The following is a 20995-nucleotide window of genomic DNA, read 5'->3' as shown; positions in this document are numbered from 1 at the left end:
GTACTCCAATGATTCTCCCCAGTTGCTAACAACTATTTTATCTTGATTTGAGACATACGAATTAGTTTAAATGCTTATCTTTTTGGCTAGAAGGCTACCTATTGCTCAAATACTTCCATTAAGGATACCTTTGTATCTCTCAACTTCTTATAATTTTAGTGATGGAGTTTGACTGAGTCTAGGAGAGTTGAATTCAAGTTTCCCTTCTTTAGATACCGTATATCCTTTCAATACAGTTGCTTCCCAACTCCACCTCCATTTCTTGAAAGTCTTAATAGTTTGTTTGTATATATTATGCAGACTTTTCTGTTTTGTCTAAATGTTCTTGGATCTCTGTTATCCTTATGTGGTTGCACCATTAGATACCTTCTAAGTTAGTCATTTGCATCTGTTTTTTTCCAATTCTTCTAATAATTTGAAGGTTTCTGGGCCCATTTTCCCACTTAATTAGTATTATCTATATATGATTTCCCTGTGTAGAATATCTGTTGTTGGTTACTTCTTTTTTTTCTTTAGTTTTTATATTATATCCCCCATATTGGTCTTTCTAAAAGTGAGCAGACAGGTAGTAGATTAATGTACATGAAAACTTAAAAGAAAAGAGAATCCAAGAGGAGAGGGTTGCCAAAAGTTTCAATGATGTAAGGAATTCAAGAGTGATGATTGAGAAAAAGCCATTAGATATTGTTTTAGGAAAGCAGTTTCAGCTGAGTGATAAAGTCAGAAGCCAAATTGTCAGAGAATGAAAGTAGAGGAATGAGAAGTAACCCATGAAGACAGCTTTTTTTTTTCAAAGAGTATGAATGGGGAAAGAAGTGAGAGATATAGTAGCTAGTGGTGATGGTAGGATCTTGTGAAGTGGATATAGTGAAGTAGGATTTAGTGATCCTTCTACAGTGAAAAAAGCAAAGGCTCTGTGGTTGGACTTGGGTTCCAATCACACTTCTAATACTACCTATATGGCCTTGAGTCAATTACTTAACTTCCTGGGCCTCGATTTCCTCAAAAATAAAATGAAAACATTAAAGTACCTAGATTCTAAGGCTCCTTCCAGCTCTACATCTATAATACTAAGATCTAACAAATAATTAACTTTCCACATTTCAACTCCATAAACTGAAAAGTAGGGGAATTGAACTAGATGAACATGTAGTCTCTCTCCTACTTTAAAATCTATGATTTTATGGATGAGGCAAATTTCATAATTTTTCCAGGATCTCATGCCCAAAACTTCAGTGTCATCTTTGAAACCTTTCATCCCTCTTATCTTCCACTCAATCAATCACTTCTGTTAAATCTACCTCTGAAATGTCACTTGCATCCAAACTCTCTTTTTCAACCTCATATGTTACTACTACTCTACTTATGAGTCTTATTAGCCCAAAGTTCCACTACTACAGTTATTTCCTAAGAAGTCAAATGACTTCTTATGTTCCCTCTATGCTTCCTTCACAAAATCCATTCTGCACAATGATACTAGATCAATTGTTCTATAACACCACTGTGATTATGTCCCTTCCCTGTTCAAAAGTTTTCACCAACCTATAGTGCCTACCAAAAAGCTCATTTTATAAACCATTTTTACTATGGTACCAAACATCAATAGTATTATGTCACTACAAATTATAAATTGAAATATTTACCTGCAACTTTTCAATTATGTTCCTATAATCCCATGCAGGCCCTCCAAGTGCTTCTTTAAAGCGTGGTCCACTACGAGCTGACATTCTCCATCCCATGGCTGCTCTCTGTACCATATTGGAATGGCTCTTCATGAATAAAGTATTGACTTGACTGTCTAAATCCACTGGAATTGCAATGCCACGATTCTTTGCTAGAGAAGAAAAAATTTGAATCTTACCTATTTTAACATGTGGAAGGTTTTTAAAAATAGCAGAAAATTAGCAAAGCAAACTGATAATTTGGGAATGTATTCACAAAAAGCACAGAAATACTGAGAACTATTAGATGAATCTTATTTTATATCCACTATAGCATACATTTCCACATATGTTCCATATTCGCCCAATCATTCATTCATTTGAATATTTATTAAGTACCTACTGTTTATGTTCTGTGAGAATTATAGTATAACTTCAGTCAGAGAAAGTGAATAATGGTAATGTTAACAGAAAACAGGAATTGCTATGCACAATATACTAGTCATATTATTACTTTATCATGATCATTGAATTACTACAATATTTCATATAGGTCAACTTTTATTCCTGGTAATATTATGGAATAATTATTAGTAAGGAAACATTTCAGAGGTAGTTTAACAATTTTTATGGCAGTTATTCAGTTTTTCTCCCATGAATTTTTGAGTGATGGAGCAAGTGGTATTTTGGGAGAATCATTTCCACGTTACCTCAAACTTGACCCAGACACAGTCTCTGGCATACCAACAAATATGCATCTGCATAATTCTGTTAAGTACCTGGAACTAAAAATTGTATTGACGTTTATTACAGTCCAAAACTGTAACTTCTCAAAAAAATTTAACTAATCAAAATGTCCACAGGTTAAAAAAAATAAAATAAACTATACTTCTGTTCAAATCTGGTCTGATTGTTTTAAAATAATTTCCAGTTCAAAGAGCAATGTTAAAAGATACACTCACAAAAACTCTGTGGTGTTTTCTTTATAGTTTGACAGATATTAATCTCTCATTTGCCACTCATATTAAAACAAAAAATATATGTAAATATTTTAGTTGAAAAACATATATAAATATAAATGTTTACTTTTAATTCAGTTGTCTTGAAATTAACATGCAAGAACTTTAATATCTTTTTACAGGATTAAATTATTAAATTTAAATTAGCAAGCCCTATCCCACAAAACCACTAATATGCAAACTATATTAAAATGAATCAAGGTGAAGAAGTTACCAAATTTTAATTTTTAATCTCCAACCAGTAAATTGTTCCATAATACTGGCAAAGGCTTTTAGCCTAAGAATGCCTTAATTCTGAAAGCCAAAGTTATTCATTAAAAATTCAAAAAGGAAATTGGTGATTCATGTTTTATAAGCAACTTCACAGTGCATCAATATAAAAATGCTTAGAAAAACAACCAAACAAATTATCAGAAAGTATTTAGTTCCCCCTTCCCACACACACAAAAATGAGGTTAACAGGTGTGAAACATATTTGACAACTGCATCTTCCTCAGGAAGCTTAATATTAGTTTTTCATAACAATTTACATTTGGGGGAAAAATAAGTTTATTTGGATGCAGACACGCAATATCTCAGAAAAGGAAGGAATTCAGAGGTCATTTAGTCTAACCTACATCTGAACAAGAATCCTTTCTATCAAATAACAGATAAGTTGTCATTCTGTCTTTGTTTGAAGATCTCTTTTCACTTTTGGATAATTTTAATGGGAAGTTTCTTATTGTTATACTACATCTCTTTGCTACTTCTCTGCCCATTTGTCAGTCCTTTCAGGCCCTTTCAATTACTTCCTTCATCTAGGCCACATGATTTGAACTCCTAAAGGGTAGTTAAACAATCTTCTATCTCCTGACTTGAAGATCAACTGCCTATTAACTATTTTTGTTCTGTTCTATCCAGTCATAGAAACAAAATAAGAGTTAAGCCATGCTACCTTCTCTCTGTCCATCCCATGAACCATGAGTCCCTTTTTTTAATCTTTTGCTTTCCCTCAACATAGCTTAAAAAACAATTTTTGTTATCCTTAGTATTCCTTGTCTATTTCATCTCATTTTGAGTTCTAGAAAGTACCTCTCATGTAAGATCACATAAAACTCTTCTATTTTTCCTCTAATATCTCCCCATGGATTTACCATAATATCATGAAATGGGAGGAAAGTAGATTTCCTTTTTAAAAGAGAGAGAGATGAAAGGAGAGATTAAGACTAGGAAGTAGAATTTCCAATGTCTCAGTGTAAGAGGTCATGTAATTCCCAAGCAATTGGGTGTGGTTAAAATAGAATAGAGAAGGAGATCCCTAAAACTAAAGAGGTCAGATTGGTAACAGGGCTGGCAATATAAATACTGAAGTCCCTGAGGATGCTCAAAGGAAATGGGGAAGGGAGCAAGACTGTGAACCAAGTACTAAAGATCTTGAGAGAGAGTGACCTGAAACCAGCAAAAGACACAACAAAGATAAGGAGAGAGAATGGTATAAGGAGATTGTATGAGCTATATAGTTATTATAGAGTTATATGGATAACACTAGGTTATGACACTAAAGATAAATCTCATCAGTTTTGAGATCTACATACCCTCTAAAAGTTCTAAAAAGTTTACAGACTTGCAAAGACAAAACTGAAAAGCTCAAGATTACTGGAATATATATTCATTCAATTTCCAATAATTCATAATTTCAAAGTGTTCATTACACAGGATTTTAAAGATTTGTAGCTACCTAAGAAACAATGAGTAAGGAGCAACATATGAGGCTTGTGTCTAAAATACAGCAAAGATAGTACTTCCTATGAAGATTCTTACTCAAATCCCTTACTAACTTAATTCATTGGTTCATTATCTTCATTCTAAATTATATTTAAAAATGTTTTGCTCTAAGTATTTACATGAGATATGTTATATCTCTCAGTGATGTCTTGGAAAATCACATCTAACTCAATTTGTACAGTGAAGAAGCATACTAGCATTTTTGTATAGTTCATATCACAATACCACACAAATTATTTCATTGACAAATGTTATTTGATAATGGGGCTTGTATGGAACTTCTTTCCCAGTTAAGAATTCAATCCACAACTCACTAGAGAAAAAGAAAATATCTTTCAATTTAATTTTTCTAATTAAAAAAAATTATTTACTCTCCATTACAATTTACATTTTTCACTCTGGAATAGTATTGTGCTGTAAAAAAATGATGAATGGGGTGTTCCAAAGGAACTGGGGAAGACATATATGAACTGATGCAAAATGAACGTGAGCAGAACTGGGAGAATACTTTATACACTAACAACAATATTGTAAATACAAACTTAAAGAAGACTTAGGAATCACAATTTGAGAGGATAAAAAAAAGAAATAAAACATGCCACCCATTCTAGACAGTGAGGAGATGTACTTAAGAGTACATTTTATATTGTGTTATTGTTGTTATTTTTATATGGCCAAAATAGGAATTTGTTTGACTCTGTTTATTTGTAAGATGTTTTGTTTTCTTGCTTTCTCAATAGGGGAGGGAAGTGGGAGAGAACTTAGAATCTGAAAAAATGTTTTTAATTAAATTTAGAAATTCTTCTCACTCATAGAATCTGAGTTTTATTAACATTATATGGTATTAAAAATTTTTGCATCTCACTTGCCAAATTTTTGACAGTTCTTGACAGATCTACCCATTCAAACTCATTACTTAATTTTTATCTGCAGTTGACACTTCTGAAGACAAGACTTGGGGGGCTGAGAGTGGTAAGGCCCAAGATACAACATTGTTCACATATGAGAAAATATAAAAAAATGTAGACAAAGTAAATTCAAGGCAATTTTGTGGGATGAAGAAGGCATAGACTGATGGAGGGAAGGTAAGAATAAAGGCTTAATGCCTTAGGTGACCTTTGAGTTTAGACTTGAAGAAAACAAGGAATTTTAAGAGGGAAATTCCTCAATCACTGGATATCTACTTTTTTTCTAGTTCTTTGCTACCTCAAAAAGAGCTGCTATACCTATTTTAGTGTATATGGAATGGTGGAATTGAAGGGTATGGCCATTTAAAAGTGCATGTTCCCTTTATTTGCATTATTCCATTGGTTATTTCCATCTTTTGTTATCTTTTCCAACTTTCTAATTGTGAGGTGAGACCTGACTTCTTCATTCCTAGAAATTTTGGGCAACCAAATAAAAATATAGATATTGATCTAGGCCCCAAGTAACCATGACTGTTCCATAATGGGGAGCAGCACAGGGAAGCTGTGACTGCTAGATACTAAGCTCAGCTAAAGACCCTTACATGTGATGTCACATATATCTTGATGAAGATACTATTTCATTCTTTACTTTGTATTCCCAGGGTCTCACACATAACCTAGAATATAAACAGTGCTTAAATATTATTGTGTTTATTAATTTAATATGTGATTACATGCCAATAATATAGACCTTTAGTTCTACATATACCTGGATTTATTTTTCTAAAAACTATCTTGATCACATATTTAAATCAACTACATATTTGTTAAGACATTTTAAAAAATATTTTCTAACACATTAATATTTCCTGCTTAATCACAAATTTCTGGGCAATACAAAAAGTTTATAATTTGGTAAATAGGGAATATGCTACACGAACAGGTTTTAATGTACATTTAAAACATCGAAAGACAGGCTTTTCCACAATGTAAGAAATGAGTTTACCACACAATATAAATAAATGCACTTCTGAAGTAAGAGTTTGGATAGCAAGAGCAACATGAAATCTAACATGTGATTCAATGTTCTTAATTTCCCACTTTTTAAGTACTGCTGATGATCAGCATGCTCTCCATGCAGTGTTTAACACCATCTGGTGGATTTATTTCCCCCCACTGAATTTAGCTCATTAAGGGCTTAAAAAAAAAACCTACCAGGTGCTATCATTAAAGTGTAAAAAATAAGGATGTTTTTGCCAGGTAACAGAGTAATCTCCTTGTATATCTAGACCAATATCTACAGAGGAAATGTCATCATAACTTGTCAATTTATGCTACATTTCAGAGCTGCTTTTAAAAAACCTATTTAAATTTGTCTTAAATATAAAATAGTTTGTAATAAATAGCACATGGATTTCAAACTCAACTAGTTTTTGGTAGTGATATCAAGGTTAATTATTTTGCCATCTCATTAGCCTAGGTGTTGGCAGCGTGAAACATGAGTGTGAAAGATGTCACATTCACTATTTTAACTGCCATGTGAACAGGTTGCTGCTCTGCTGCCACACCCTTTCCCCCTGCTTTTTGAAAAGTGCAGCCACCAAAAGTGAAAGTTGAAATCTTGTCCTCTTTGTAAGTCAGTGGATATCAACTCACAATCAACAATTTCTCTTCTACTGTCTCCAATTAGAGAGCAACTGGAAGACCAAGCAACAATCACAAAAATCTGAACACCTCCATCAAAGACTAGGTCATGCTGGACTAATCTTATGTCCCTTTTTGACAGGGTTATTATTACTAAACAAATGCTGTAGGTACAGTTTGCTTAGATTTTAAGAAAGTGCTTTGATAAAATAGTCCAGACTCTTCATGTGGGAAAATATGAAGGAATGTGGGCTAGATGATTAACACATTTAAATAGATGTGAATGTGGCTGGGCAGGTAAATTCAAAAAAGAAAGTAATGGTCTAATGACAACTTGGAAGAAAGTCTGAAGGGAAGGACCTCATGGATTTGTTATTCCCCCTGTACTTTCTAGTGTTTTAATCAATTACATGGATCAAAGTTTAGATGGTATGAGTATAACTATAAATGACACAAGCATAGAGGGATAGCTAACACACTGAATGACAGAGTCAAGAACCAAAAAACATTGGACTAAATCTAATGATACAGATTTTAAGTAAGAATAAATGTAAAGTCTTACACTTAGATTAAAGAAATTACCCTCATAAATGTAATATGGGAAAGACATAGTTACACAGCAATTTGTTTTAAAAAAATCTGTGGGTTTTGGTGAAGTGCAAAAATGAATGTCAGTCAAAAAATTCAGCAAAAGCTAATATAATCTTGGGCTGCATTAAGAAGGTTTCCAGGAATAAGGAGATGATATTCCCATGATATTTTTATATGTTCAGACATTTGGAGTTTTTTTAATTGGAATTTTTAAGAGGAAAAAAGACATTAATAAGCTGGAGAGTCCAGAGGAGAACAATGAGGCTAATCAAAAGCACTGAGTCCAGGATATATGAAGATTGGTTTAAGGAATTGACAATGTTTCCTGTAGAAGCGAAGATTCAAGAGAGACTTGATAGCTAACATCCAAGTATCTGAAGGACCATCATTTAGGATAAAGAATTAAATTTGTTATCTACAGGGTACAATGATAAAAATTTGCAGAGCCACAAATTTAGATTTCATGTAAGGAAAAACTTCCTTCTAGTTTTCCTTCTATAACTTATCCAAAAATGTTATCCAGAAGTGCAATGGGATTCTTTAAGAGGCAATTAATTATACTCACTGGAGGAAAAGACTGGATTACCATTTATCAAATATCCAATAATAATAGTTCTTTTTTGGGTGTAGGATGAACTTGAAGGCTGCTGAGGTCTCATCCAACTAAAAATCTGTGATTCGGTGGCCAGTTATCATAGGATCATGGCAATAGAGAATTAGAACTTAAACGCTACCTAGTTCAACCCTTCTTTTTACAGATAAGGAAATGGATAATAAGAAAGGTTAAGGTACTTGATCATGGTCTCACAGCATGAAAGGGTCAAAATAGTATTTGAACCCATGTCTTCCTAATTCCACATTTAGCACTTTAACCATCAATCAGGAATTTCAACCTGATCTAATATCTGACAGTATCTGATGAAGTTCTGCTTCCATAGCACAATTTTTTTTTAATTTATAACCCCTGAAACAGAATGTGATATCTCAAGGTCAGGAAACTTACCTTCCACTTCTAACTCAAGTTCCTAGCATGCAGCAGGCACTCAATAAATATTGCTGATTAGAAACAAAATAAGAAAACTAAAAAAACTTCTTAAAGACCTGCTAACAGATGGAAGTATAATTAAATAAGTTTGTTCAAAAGAAAAAAATATCCCTAGTAAATTTTAAGATAGAAACAAAGCTAATCTCCATAAAATCTTAATGAGATATTTTGGTTTGCTAAAAGAAAGCATTGCAGTTTATCTTAAATTTAAGTGTAGAAAAAAAGATCAGGAATCTTCCCCTGACCCAAAAATAATATATAAGAATAAAGTTTTTTAAACTATAATTCATTTTCATAAAGCCCGCCCTACTAGCAAGATTCTCAATTATTAAAACACAAAATTAAAAAGATGTTTTTGCTGTCCACTAGCCCCAAATAGAACCACCTTAAATACATATAGGAAAAACTTGACACTTTAACATACCCACTTCGGCCAATGTTTTGATACATGACTCCACTGAAGCTTTTTGTACTGGGTTTAACCAGGTACAGTTGTAAATTCTAAAGGCAGACTGAAGGAGTTGAATAAAAACTGGTTGATGAGTCTAAAACAGAAGGGAAAGTGCATAAAGGTGTAAGTGAACATTTAAAATATTAGGCATAGGACCTGTGCATTTTCAAAACCTTCATCAAAATTCGATTAGTTCTTCACTTTGTGCTATTATCATAGATTTAGGAAGGAAAAATAAAATTTTCCATAAAACTAGATATGTGGACTGAAAAATATACACATATATAAAAACACTGGATAGAAACCTTAATATATCTATTATTTTAAAAGGACAAATTATATTATAGATAGAAATGTTTTTCACATAATGGTAAGGTAGAAAAGCTATAAAGGGAAGGATGTTTAATAAATTTCATCTAAAATGAATTTAAATATACATATGAGCATGCCTTTCAATTAAAGGGATAATATCAATTATTTTATCTTTTATCAAACAGACTAAATTTAGTCAACAAGTTCTCATATATAAGAAAGTGGAGCAGGGGAGAATGTAGTATATGTCCCTTTTATTTAAGGAAAGTCTACAATAATCATACAGGTTAGTAGTAGATACGTTATATAGGAAATTTGCTATAGGAAATATATAGGAGATTTGCTTTTTGACCAAAGCAAAAGAATGAAAACCCTTGACCTTCAAATAGAGGCTTAATTAGCTTTCTATAACAAGGCTTTTGCTTGACTTACCTGAAGACTTGTGCTGTTGTCTGAGAAGGGAGAATTAAAGAAGCCACTCACAATATTCATGATTGGCTCTGTTACACACTTCTCTAAAAAGATGTCTGCATGTTTCCTATCTGTAGTTGTATTGCAGACCTACAAAGAAAAATAAAAAGAATCCATATTACTTGCAAATAATACTTCAATAGGAAATAGTTCATAATACAAATAAATATTCCATCCAAATATATTTAAAATATAAGTTAACTGTAACAATTTTATTGTGGCATTTAATGGTGCAATTTTCCCTATTCCAATTTGCCAGACTTTATTTTTATGAATTTTATTCAAAACTCATTATCATCTTTCCTGAAGCAAATTTCTCATATGCCACTGATCTATTCCTTTCTCACCAGTCTCCTCCAGCCTGTTTAATTCTTATTCACTCTATTCCCCATTAATTAAATTTATGTTTCCAGAAACATCATTTTCTCTCTATATTTCAATATTTCAAAGATGGAGTGATTTGCTTGTGATGAGTGCTGAATCTACTGATGCAGATCACAACTCTCTTCTGTGCTCAACAACTTTTTTTTTAGTTCTTATTCATTATCTTGTGGCCAACCTGACAATATGTCTTCCCAAAGTAAATTTTGAAAGCAGACAATATAATCAAGCACCTAGTAAATGGTACTAAGTGTTGGATACTTCATTTGGCTCTGGAAATACAGGAGCTTAGATTCTTTTATAGGCAACAAGGGGTATGTATAAAAATTTATACTAAACAAATGTGAGAAATTTGGGCATGGACACTAACAACTGGGGGAGGAAGAATAGGAAAGGACTCATTTGTACTGGAGTTCAGCTTTGAAGGAAGCTAAGAATCTCTACTGATATGTGAAGATAAAGGGGGAGTGTACTACAGTCATAGGGGAAGACTAAGCAAAGGCATAGAAGGGAGATAGGATGCCATGTATAAGAAACTAAAAGTAGATGAGCTGTGTTGGACCATAGAATCAAAGAGTTGGTAAGTAATATATAATCAGCCTGGAAAAGTAGATTGGAGTCAGGTTGTAAAGGACTTTAAATGTCAAATAAAAGAGTTTTAATTTGATTCTAGAGGCAATAGGGAGGTCACCAGAGCTTCTCAAACAGATCAAACCACTGATTTAGGCATATCACTTTGACAGCTTTGGGTAGATTACAGAAGGGAGAGAACTGAAATGAGGAACCTCCTGTAATAGTTCAATAATGATATAAACCAGGGTGGCGACTCTGAATGGAATCTCATACACACTAGTATGACTATGCAAAATTATGAGGGCAGCTGCCAGAGCTGTAGATCTAAAGGAATTTAAAAGAAACTGGAGGGTAGAACCAGCAATATATAATCAAGCATAAAAAAAAAAAACATGAAAGTTGCCAATAGAAGAACTAAGTATGTTTTACTGAAATAACCCTTTCTCTTATTTTATACACATGCTTTACCCAGGACTGAACAATTACCACTTGAAGCCCAGATTTTGCCTCTTGGTAGCCACCCTGTAGACCCTAGTTTAGACCCAGGTTCCATTGCTCAATTCTAAAAGTCTTCTGCCCAGTTCTTGATCTTGAAATGCTTACAATTAAACACACACTCTCATCTGTACGTGAACCTTTCGGCTATAACCGCACCTCCCCAGCCCTTATCCAATTCAGGGTAAATTCACTTAGTCTCATGGACCCCACTCAATCATAGCTCTTCACAGATAGGGTTAACAATGGGAAAGAAATGGGAATAAAGCAATAATAAGCTTTCAAAGAAAGATCCATCCAAAAAGAATGGAAGACTTCTTATATATACTTGGAATAATTAAGACAAGAAAAGACAATATTAGAGTTGGAAAGTATACAGTAAAAATGCAAACCTAGCTACCTGCTCCAATCCTGTAAGGCAGCCTACGTAGTGATACAATGATTAGAATATTGGACCTAAATTCCAGAACATCTGAGTTCAAGTCCAGCATCAGATACTTCTAACTATGTGACTCAGGGTAAGATAATTAGTTTGCCTCAATTTCCTCAACTACAAGATGGGGATAATAATAGCATCTAACTTCCAAAGTTGTTTTAAGGACAAAATGAAAGAATATTTGTAAAGCACTTAGCACAGAGCCTGGCACATAATAGACTTAAATAACTATAATTATTAATACCAATATTGTTGTTTCTTATATGCCATGAAACACGAGGTATGATAAAATGTGTTTATTTTACTAAGTAAACTCTGAACTTCAAAGAGAAACAATAAGTAAATTGCTAAGTTTAAGAGACATAGTAAATAGAATAAGTGAATATGTTGGGATCAGGGAATGTGATAGTGAAAACTAGCAAAGGAAGGGGAATATGAAATGAAAATATAGGGTAGAAAAAAACAGAAAATAGTCACAAATATATTGTGTTAAAATATTTTTTACTCTGGCCCTTAGTAAAACAAGATTAGTTTCTGTTGAAAAATGGCTAAATTAGAACTAAACCTCAGAATGGTACCAGCAACAACTGGAAATTAGTTTTCCAAGGAATCATAACTGAAAGTTTTCATTTCATTTTTTATTCTCAGTGACTCATATAGCACTTTACACATAAGTATATTTAATGATTCTGTCACATTAAGAACTGGAGAATCTATTTCTCAAATTTTGACAAAATTAATTCTGATGATAAATTTCAAGATCTTCCTACACTCAAAATAAATTTGCATTTCATTTAGTTCTAGGGTATAAGGTCTCTTATAGGTCATTTCAATGGAGAACTGAGACCATTCTCAGTCTATAGTATCAATGTGAAAATTCCAGTTGAATCCTAGATTCCTGAATCTTCCCTAACTCTTCACCCTGTACCTTAAACCAATAAACACTGCTTAGAATTTCAAACACTTCATAAGTGAACAAAAATATTTGAAACCAAAAAAAAGTGTAATTCAGTAACATCAGATCAAATATGAATATTGTTTTAAAATTTATCATAATTCTCAATGAAACAAATATATGAATTAGTAATGTGATAGGATTGTATATAGCAAATGAAATCAACTATGAATTTTGAATTTGTTCCTTTTTTCTCTAGCTTGCAGAAACTCTAAAGTAGTTCCTTTGGGGGAATTTTTGCTTAAATGGATCATCCAGTATTTGTTTAAAGGGATCATCAAAGTCAAGAAAGTCTTTTCAGTCCCATCACATAAAAAAAAGATGGAAATATGTTCTAAACTATGTAACCTCTGTTCCATAGCTAAACTATATATAAGGAGAGAATGGCCCAAGTCATTTGTCTTAAAATGAAACAAAGTGATTTGTCCCACTAAGCAGTGACATATTTGACAAACCATGTTATGTGAGCTTCCAAATGAGTATCTGGTGGTGCATTTCAATGCTGCCAACATATCACTCCAAGGTATTTTTGGTTGTTATCAAATCTTAAATATGATAACAAAATTGGGTATATCTTCAAAGGAAAAAGAAATCTAGCCTATGGAGAATACTACTCTAATACCTAGAGTGCATTGCTAAGCTCTAATAATAAAAACTCAAAGCACTAGACTAACCTACCACTGCATTTATAATAGCCCAAAGAAAATCATTTTCCATCCTCAAAATACCTCTTTTTAGATAACATTGCAACACTGAAGATCAAAAGGTACTGTCTGCAAATTATCTGAAAGCTACTTAACATCTTTTTAGGGACCAAATAAATCATCATCATCTGAATTTGGACTATCAAATAAAAAATTTACTAGAAAGCATAGTATGGTTCCTTTGTTGGGTAGGGAGGGAAAGAAAGAAGTAGAAAAGGAGAGACAGAGACAAAGAGACAGAGGCAGATAAAGACACGGAGAGATGGAAAGAATGAGACAGAGACAAAGAGACAAAGTAAAAGACAGGACAGGTCTAAAGCAGCTACCAAAATAAAATATAATTTACTTTTTTGTATATTGTTCTAAAACCATGCGTGCTTTTAGCAGAGGAAGAAAATCTCAGTGAAGAAACTCACCCTGTATGAATGTAGATGAACTGTCCTACAAGTTTTAATCAGAGAGGAATGGTAGGGGTCCTAGAGTGTTAAGTGACTTTCCAAGAGGCAGTCAGAAAGTGTTGGAACCCGGCTTGAACCCATAGCTCCCTGACTGTAAAGCTACCTACCTTCTGTACCATGCCACTATAAGTAACAGTTCCTTAGCTGTTAATTAATATAGTTATTTAGCTGAACTAAAAGGGAATGTTTCTACTGTTTAGAGGCATAAGAAATAAAAAGCAGAAAGGAAGGTCATGTTAATTTCTCCTTCACGTATTCTACTTTAGACAAATGACTTTCTGTTCCCAAATAATGCTTTCATGCCTTCATGTTTTCACTTGGAACAATCCCTAAGTTTTACAAAGTCTTCCTCTTTCTCTGTTCCAGTTAAATTCTTAATCATCCTTTAAATACCAACACAATTTCTATTTCCTTTCAGAAGCATTACTTAACCCCAATTATCAATAATAACTTCCCTAATGCTTCATATAAAAGTTTATTTAATAATTCTCTAATAAATTTGGGACATGATATTACATATCAGAGAAGCTAAGGCAAAGTGAATAGAAAGCTAGCTTTAGAGTCAGGAAGACCTAGATTCAAGTCCTTTCTCAACACAAAATGGCTGTGTGACCCTGGGCTTTTATCAGTGCATCTTTCATTTAACTTACTAGTGCCCTAGGCAACTGTCTAAGACTAGAAGCTACAAAGAAAGTGTTGAATTATAATGGTTGAGAAAATTTTCTCTTTTGAAAGTTCTCTATACCAGAGAAATCACTTGTCCAGTCCATAATTTGTATGGAGAAGGGGATGGGGAGGAAAGAGGGAAAGAGAGGGAGGGACAGAGACAGAGGCAGAGATTGACAGAGACAGAGAGACAAAGAGAGATTATATAACATGAATAAAATAACTATGTCTTAACCAAACTTCTCTTTGGTGCCTAATATGGTATAGTACATGGGGTTATAAATAAACATCTGGAAAAAAACTTTAGAGATCTTATACTCCAGCCCCTTCATTTTACAGATGAGGAAACTAAGATCTAAGAAGGTGAAATAATTTTCCCAAGGTCACACAAAGATTATCACATTTACTAAATGCTTTGTTATTATTGCTATTGATTCTGACTATAGAGAGGGTAGCGCTTAAACATCAATTATTTTTCCACTCAGACTATAAATTTTCCAAATTTTCACTTGAGATTTGGAGTCAAAATCAAAATTCAAACCTAAGTCCAAATCCAGCATTGGACACTTAATAGGCTGTCTGACTCTAGGCAAGTCACTGCTTTCTGAGTCTGAATCAGTTTCCTTATCTGCAAAATGGGGATGATAATAACACCTACTCTCCAGATTGTTGTGAGCATAAAACAATCTGTGTATAAAGTGTTTCACAAATTGTAAAGTATTATGTAAATGCCAGCTGTAACTAGTTGCACGATCATTGACAAATCTCTTCTCCTTTCAGAGTCTCAGCTGCCATTCCTATGACATGAGAACACTGGGCTATGGGGTTGTTTACCAACTCTAAAATTATGTAAATCTATGACTTTCATACACATAAACACAAATACCCTACATGAATATAGAGAGAGATAGCATGGATAAAATAAAGACATTTAAATGTGTTTTGTGTAGAAAAAGAGACAGATATGTTCTTCAAGTCTGAAGCTGTTACTATTGATAGTATTTCAGTCATGTGATATTACCATTGAAAAGACCCAAGGTCCTTTCCACATTTACTACATATTGAGATTCTTTTCATGTATATGGTTAAACAGAGCCCCACTGTTCGCAAGGACTGTTAGCTATTTACAGCTCTCCTCACTGAACTCCAGAACCAGAGTGTTGATTAATGACTCTGTGCTAAGTAGAGTACCAGAAGATTCTGTCCTTGGCTCTGTACTGTTCAACATTTTTATCAATTACTAAGGGCACAAAGCTGGAAAAGATAAATATTCTATGCAGTAAAATAGACATTCAAAGATATTTTGATATGCTAAAACACTGGGCTAAAATCAAGATAATAAACTAAATAGAAATAAGAACTCAGTATCCCAGTACTAAAAGAGAATTGTGGTACTGACTAGCAAACTACTGATGTGAAAAAAATCTTTGGGCTTTCATAGAATCACAATATCTTAGAATGAAAAGGGATCTCTAAGGCATTCAGAAATATCTACCTGTATTCAATTGGCTCTACAACACTAAGAAGTCTTCATTCGAACTTTGAAGTAAGGGAAAATGCATTCTCTATCATCTGAGGCAGAATATTTCATTTAGGAAAAGCTCTAATTCTTAGTGTCCTTATAGAAAGTATAATTTTTCTCTTTAAGACTTCCACTCCTTATTCCTACTTTTTTCCTCAAGAGGCTTGAAGAGCAACCATCTTTTATATAACAGCCTTTTGAACACTTGAAGATAGCAACCACCCTCTTTGCAAAAGTCTTCCCTTCTCCAGTCTAAGCTTGCCCAGTTCCTTCAGTGATCTTCATGCAGCAAAAACACAACTTATTATTCTGGATGCCCTATTCTGGATACTCTATATAGATAATTATCTGTTCACATACACTGCAAGTATCTTATAGGTACCTCCTTTATTTACATGTTACCTCTAGATTTAGAATGTAAGCTTGTTGAGGGCAAGAACATTTACCTTTCTTTAATCCCAAGAATGTATAGTACCAGAAACATAATAAACATTTAAATTTATTGACTGACCAGCTTCCTGAAAAGTGGCATATAAAGAGCTAAACACAGTTCTTCAAATACAGTTTGACTAAGGCAGAGTATAGTAAAGCCTTTATTTCCATCATCTAATATAACAGACCTCACTCTCAAAACAGCCTAAAACTGGGTGACTTTCGTGGTCGGACAAAATACTAAGCTCGCATATAAAGCTTGGTTGGAAACTTGATTTGAACCAATAATCATGTGGCTATTAAAAATTCTAAGAAAAATTTAAGCTACTTTAAAAACAGTCTATACTGTGGAAAGCAATAGTCCCAGTGTACTTTGACCACATCATCATACAAGATGGCTTCACAGAACCTATTTCTGCAGCTGGAATCCTCACATATCTTAGATAAGATAAAAATCACTAACTCTTTTTCTCCTGGTAGAGGACCCAGATCTTTCCATATGCCCTGTCTATCTGTCCCTCAGACTCCTGGCACTGTCATCAGATCTCCTGAGGTAATGCAAGAACTCCTGCACTTTGTCATCCCTTAGAACTAACAATTGGAATCTGCTCTACAGCTCAATGTTATTTTAGATGTCTCCATCAGTAAAGAGTTTGAGTTCATTAAGGGCAGAGACTCTTAACTTATCTACTTATATCTCAAGAGCTTTGCACTAGGAAATACATCTATATACTAACGTATTTGGTAAATAGTAAGTGCTTTTGATTCATTCATTTATTCAATTACAGCACAAGTGAATTCTCAGCTTCATCCTGTGGAGTGCAAGACTGCTTCCTTCACAGCTTCATCATCTATGGAAAGTCTCAAAACAATCACATAGTCTCAAGGTTTAGTAGTCCTTCTTTTCTTTATCTTTATGACATATCCTTTTACCCTCCAACAGTGTTAAAGATTCTCTTCTATCTCTTTATTATTATGTTTTGTTTTCTTCTTGGAGTATTTTTTCAAAGAAAGTATCATTTCCCCCATTAACTTGGGAATTAGAAATGCTTTCTTTAAATCTTCTCACTTTCTCTTCTGAATTTTATTCCTATATGTAATAACAATTGTTTGATACTGGCAGAATTCTGGGCTCAATTCTGAGGGCAACATTTTATAAGAGAAAACAATAATCTGAAGTTTCTAGAAGAGGGAAACCAAAATGGTGAAGGATCTAGAGGTCATAATGATTTATGGAACACTTAAAGGAACTGATATTTAGCTTAGAGAAGTAAAGACTATGGGAAATCATGATTACTGTCTTTAAACATTCAAAGGTATTTAATGATAAAATACTCTAGAGCAGTGATTCCCAAAGTGGGTGCTACCACCCCCTGGTAGGTGCTGCAGCGATCCAGGGGAGCAGTGATGGCCACAAGTGTATTTATCTTTCCTATTAATTGCTATTAAAATTTTTTAAAAATTAAATTCCATGGGGCTAAGTAATATTTTTTCTGGAAAGGGGAAGGTAGGCCGAAAAAGTTGGGGAACCACTATTCTATAGATACTGAGTTCTCTGTCATATAATGTATTTAAGTAGAAACCTGAAAAATTTCAGGAAATACTACAGAAATGGTTCCAGCAGTGAGTGGAGGACTGAACTAGACAATCATTAGACTAAGAATAGAAGCCCTTAATTCTGACACATAGATTTTTTTTAGCTCATACAATGTCAAGTTAACCAACAATCATATTAATAAGCTCCAGCTATATGCCAATCATCATGTTAAGCACTAGGAATACAAAGCAAAGCAAGCAACATTCATCTTTTATCGAAACAACAAATATCTCTTCTGATTGCTGCAAGTCACTAAAGCTTATTAATTGATCATTCTGGAATTCCAAACTCTGTCACATTTGAAATTCATGCATCTTAACAGTTACATATTTAACTCCTTCATTAATAGATTGTGGCACTGAGTATAACTTAAGTGCTGCTAGACTAGGGATGTGATGGTAATTGTAATACATGTAACTAGACTGAATGGCACAGTGATAGGCCTGGTTGCCTTGGATCCAGGAAGAACTGATTCAGGTCTTGCCTCTGGCACAAAGCTTGTGAGTGTGACCATAGGCAAGTCATTTAACCTCTCAGTGCTCCAGGTAACTTTCTTAGAGGTGATGACGATCTACATTGGTAAAAGGAGTGAATAATTCAATATGGTAGGCTTCCAGCTTTCTACAGTTTAAGCCACATTAATGACATATCTACCTTCCAGTTTTCCAAGGCAAAGGGTCCTTTATATACAACATAAAAATGTATTTATGAGGCCAAATGCCACTTATTTAAACTTGTTTACTTATTAATATACAACTGAAATTTTGATTTTACTCTTCAAGAGCACTTTTTGAAGAAGATGGTTGGGATGCTTGAGAAGTTCTGGTCATTGAGGAGACAATATAATGAATTCAGATTGATTTTCTTTCTCTACCATAGAAGGAAGGTAGAAGAAAGGTTGCCTTCATAATCATACTATCACTCAAACTCCATTAATTTCTTTCTTGCCAAATTTTATGAACTGTGGATTCACTTAAAACATTAATTTATTCTCAAAATAATTTTCTCAAAATTATATCGTCAAAATCAAAATAATATTCTCAAAAAATATTCATTTGTGTAAGACACTATATTTAGTTAAGTTAAATAATTAAATTTCTAGTTTATCAAAATGACTAAGATCAAGATTCTTTGAATATCACCATATCATTAGATAAAGGATGTTAATTTGGAAGAATCAGTAGCAGATATCAAGTGGAAGATGCCAAGGAAAGTCTTTAGTTGTATGTCCTATTTTCCTAGTAGAAACTTATACCTAACCTTGATCTTTCAAAAATGTATCTTCAGTTCATAGTACTGTCCTCATTCAGTAAATCAGTGTGAAATCTATTTAATATCTTCTTGAAATTCAAGGCAACAGTAATTAGGATGTGTTAGTCCTATATGTTTGCCTCAAAGGTCTTTTGTGATATTTATATCTAGTTAAATAAAAGCACCTCCACGAAGATAATGGAGTGTATTTGGGATACATATTTGGTCCATTTCTATTCATTTTACCTTATAAAAATGTGAGCCTATATTCCACAGGAAACTTAGAAACTAGTTCATAATTATTTAAATAGATTGAATAAAACTAGAACTTATATGCTAATCACATAATTCTAGATAATGGTAAAAGGCTAGATAGGATACCATCATTGATATTCTAATCAATTCCACAGACCTTTTAAAATACCTACTATGTGAAAATGTGATAGGCAATGGAGAAATGTGAAAAGCAACATAATTCAAATTTAGCAGTGACTTAGGGTGCTCCTGAATAAGTATGCTATAAGAGAGTCTATAATAAACTTAAGACAAAAGTCAAAGCAAAGTTCTATGGGAAACCTGAAGAGGAAGATATATTCTTAGGAGGGAAGAAAAGTAAGGCAAAGAGACAATATATAAATTGGGTCTTGAAGAAATTCTGGACTTGAAGACATTCTAAGTAAATGTAGAGAATTAAGACAAGGTAGGACACAAATGGGCAACAGAGGATGGGTTAGAATGAAAGATGTAATTTTGAACTATGCTCAAAAAATATGAAATAATACATACCCTTTAACAAAGTGATAATGCTTCTAGGTATGTCTGTACTCCAAAGATATCAAAGAAAGAAGAAAAGGACTAATATGTCCAAAAATATTTATAGTAGTAATTTTATGGTGGCAAAGAATTAGAAAACTGAGAGGATGCTGATAAATTAAGGCATAGTTGAACAAATTAATATATATTAATATGATAGAATATCATTGTGCAGTAAGAAATTATAAAGGAAGTGGTTTCAGAGAAACCTGGGATACTTAGGCAGCTATGATGTACAGTAGATAAAACACTGGACCTGTATTCAGCTTCAGAAATTCAAATCCGGCTTCAGAAACTTACTATTTGAATGACCCTGGACAAATCACATAACCTCTGCCTGCCTCAGTTTTCTCATCTGCAAAGTATAGATAAAACCAGCATCTATCTCACAAGGTGGTTGTGAGGATAAAATGAGATAACGGTTGATAAGTACTTAGCAAACCTTAAAATGCTATATAAATTCTAGCTATTTTCTGATGACCAGTCCAAGCCAGAGTTCTAGGGAAAGCTTCAGGTAATAAACCTAAAGGTAACAAGCCTTTAGATGATTAATCCAATTCCACATTCTTTCTCTTCAAATTTTCACACTTATGGGAAGAGAAAGAATGGGTTAGTGCCCAAATAGGGTTAGAACCCCATACACAATGAAGTATCATGCAGAAGAAAGGATAAGTAAAAGATTTAAGATCAAATCAAGATAATTTAGAAATTTACAACCTGAAAATGCTAGGGAGTCATCTATCCATTCTAGTTTGTGTTGATAAGATCTAGTTTTAACTATGGAATTTACAAAGACATATAGAGAAACTGAAAAGGGTAAGAGGAAAAGGGGGTAAGAACAAGCCA

General features: G+C 33.4%; 1 protein-coding gene across 1 annotated transcript in view; it reads right to left on the bottom strand.

The window, feature by feature from the left end:
* Positions 1 to 20995, bottom strand: part of ITPR2 (inositol 1,4,5-trisphosphate receptor type 2) — a 529867-nt gene that overhangs the window by 223311 nt on the left and 285561 nt on the right. The window contains exons 32-34 of the mRNA XM_044679064.1: positions 9828 to 9956; positions 9057 to 9177; positions 1644 to 1834 (exon numbers count right to left, since the gene is read on the bottom strand). Coding sequence (XP_044534999.1) covers positions 1644 to 1834; positions 9057 to 9177; positions 9828 to 9956 — 441 coding nt within the window. The remainder of the gene's footprint in view (positions 1 to 1643; positions 1835 to 9056; positions 9178 to 9827; positions 9957 to 20995) is intronic.

The sequence above is a fragment of the Gracilinanus agilis genome, chromosome 5 (genome assembly GCF_016433145.1).
Source record: "Gracilinanus agilis isolate LMUSP501 chromosome 5, AgileGrace, whole genome shotgun sequence".
In the NCBI taxonomy this organism is placed as follows: domain Eukaryota; kingdom Metazoa; phylum Chordata; class Mammalia; order Didelphimorphia; family Didelphidae; genus Gracilinanus; species Gracilinanus agilis.
The sequence above is the reverse complement of the archived record's forward strand: the minus strand, read 5'-3'. Positions and strand labels throughout refer to the sequence as shown.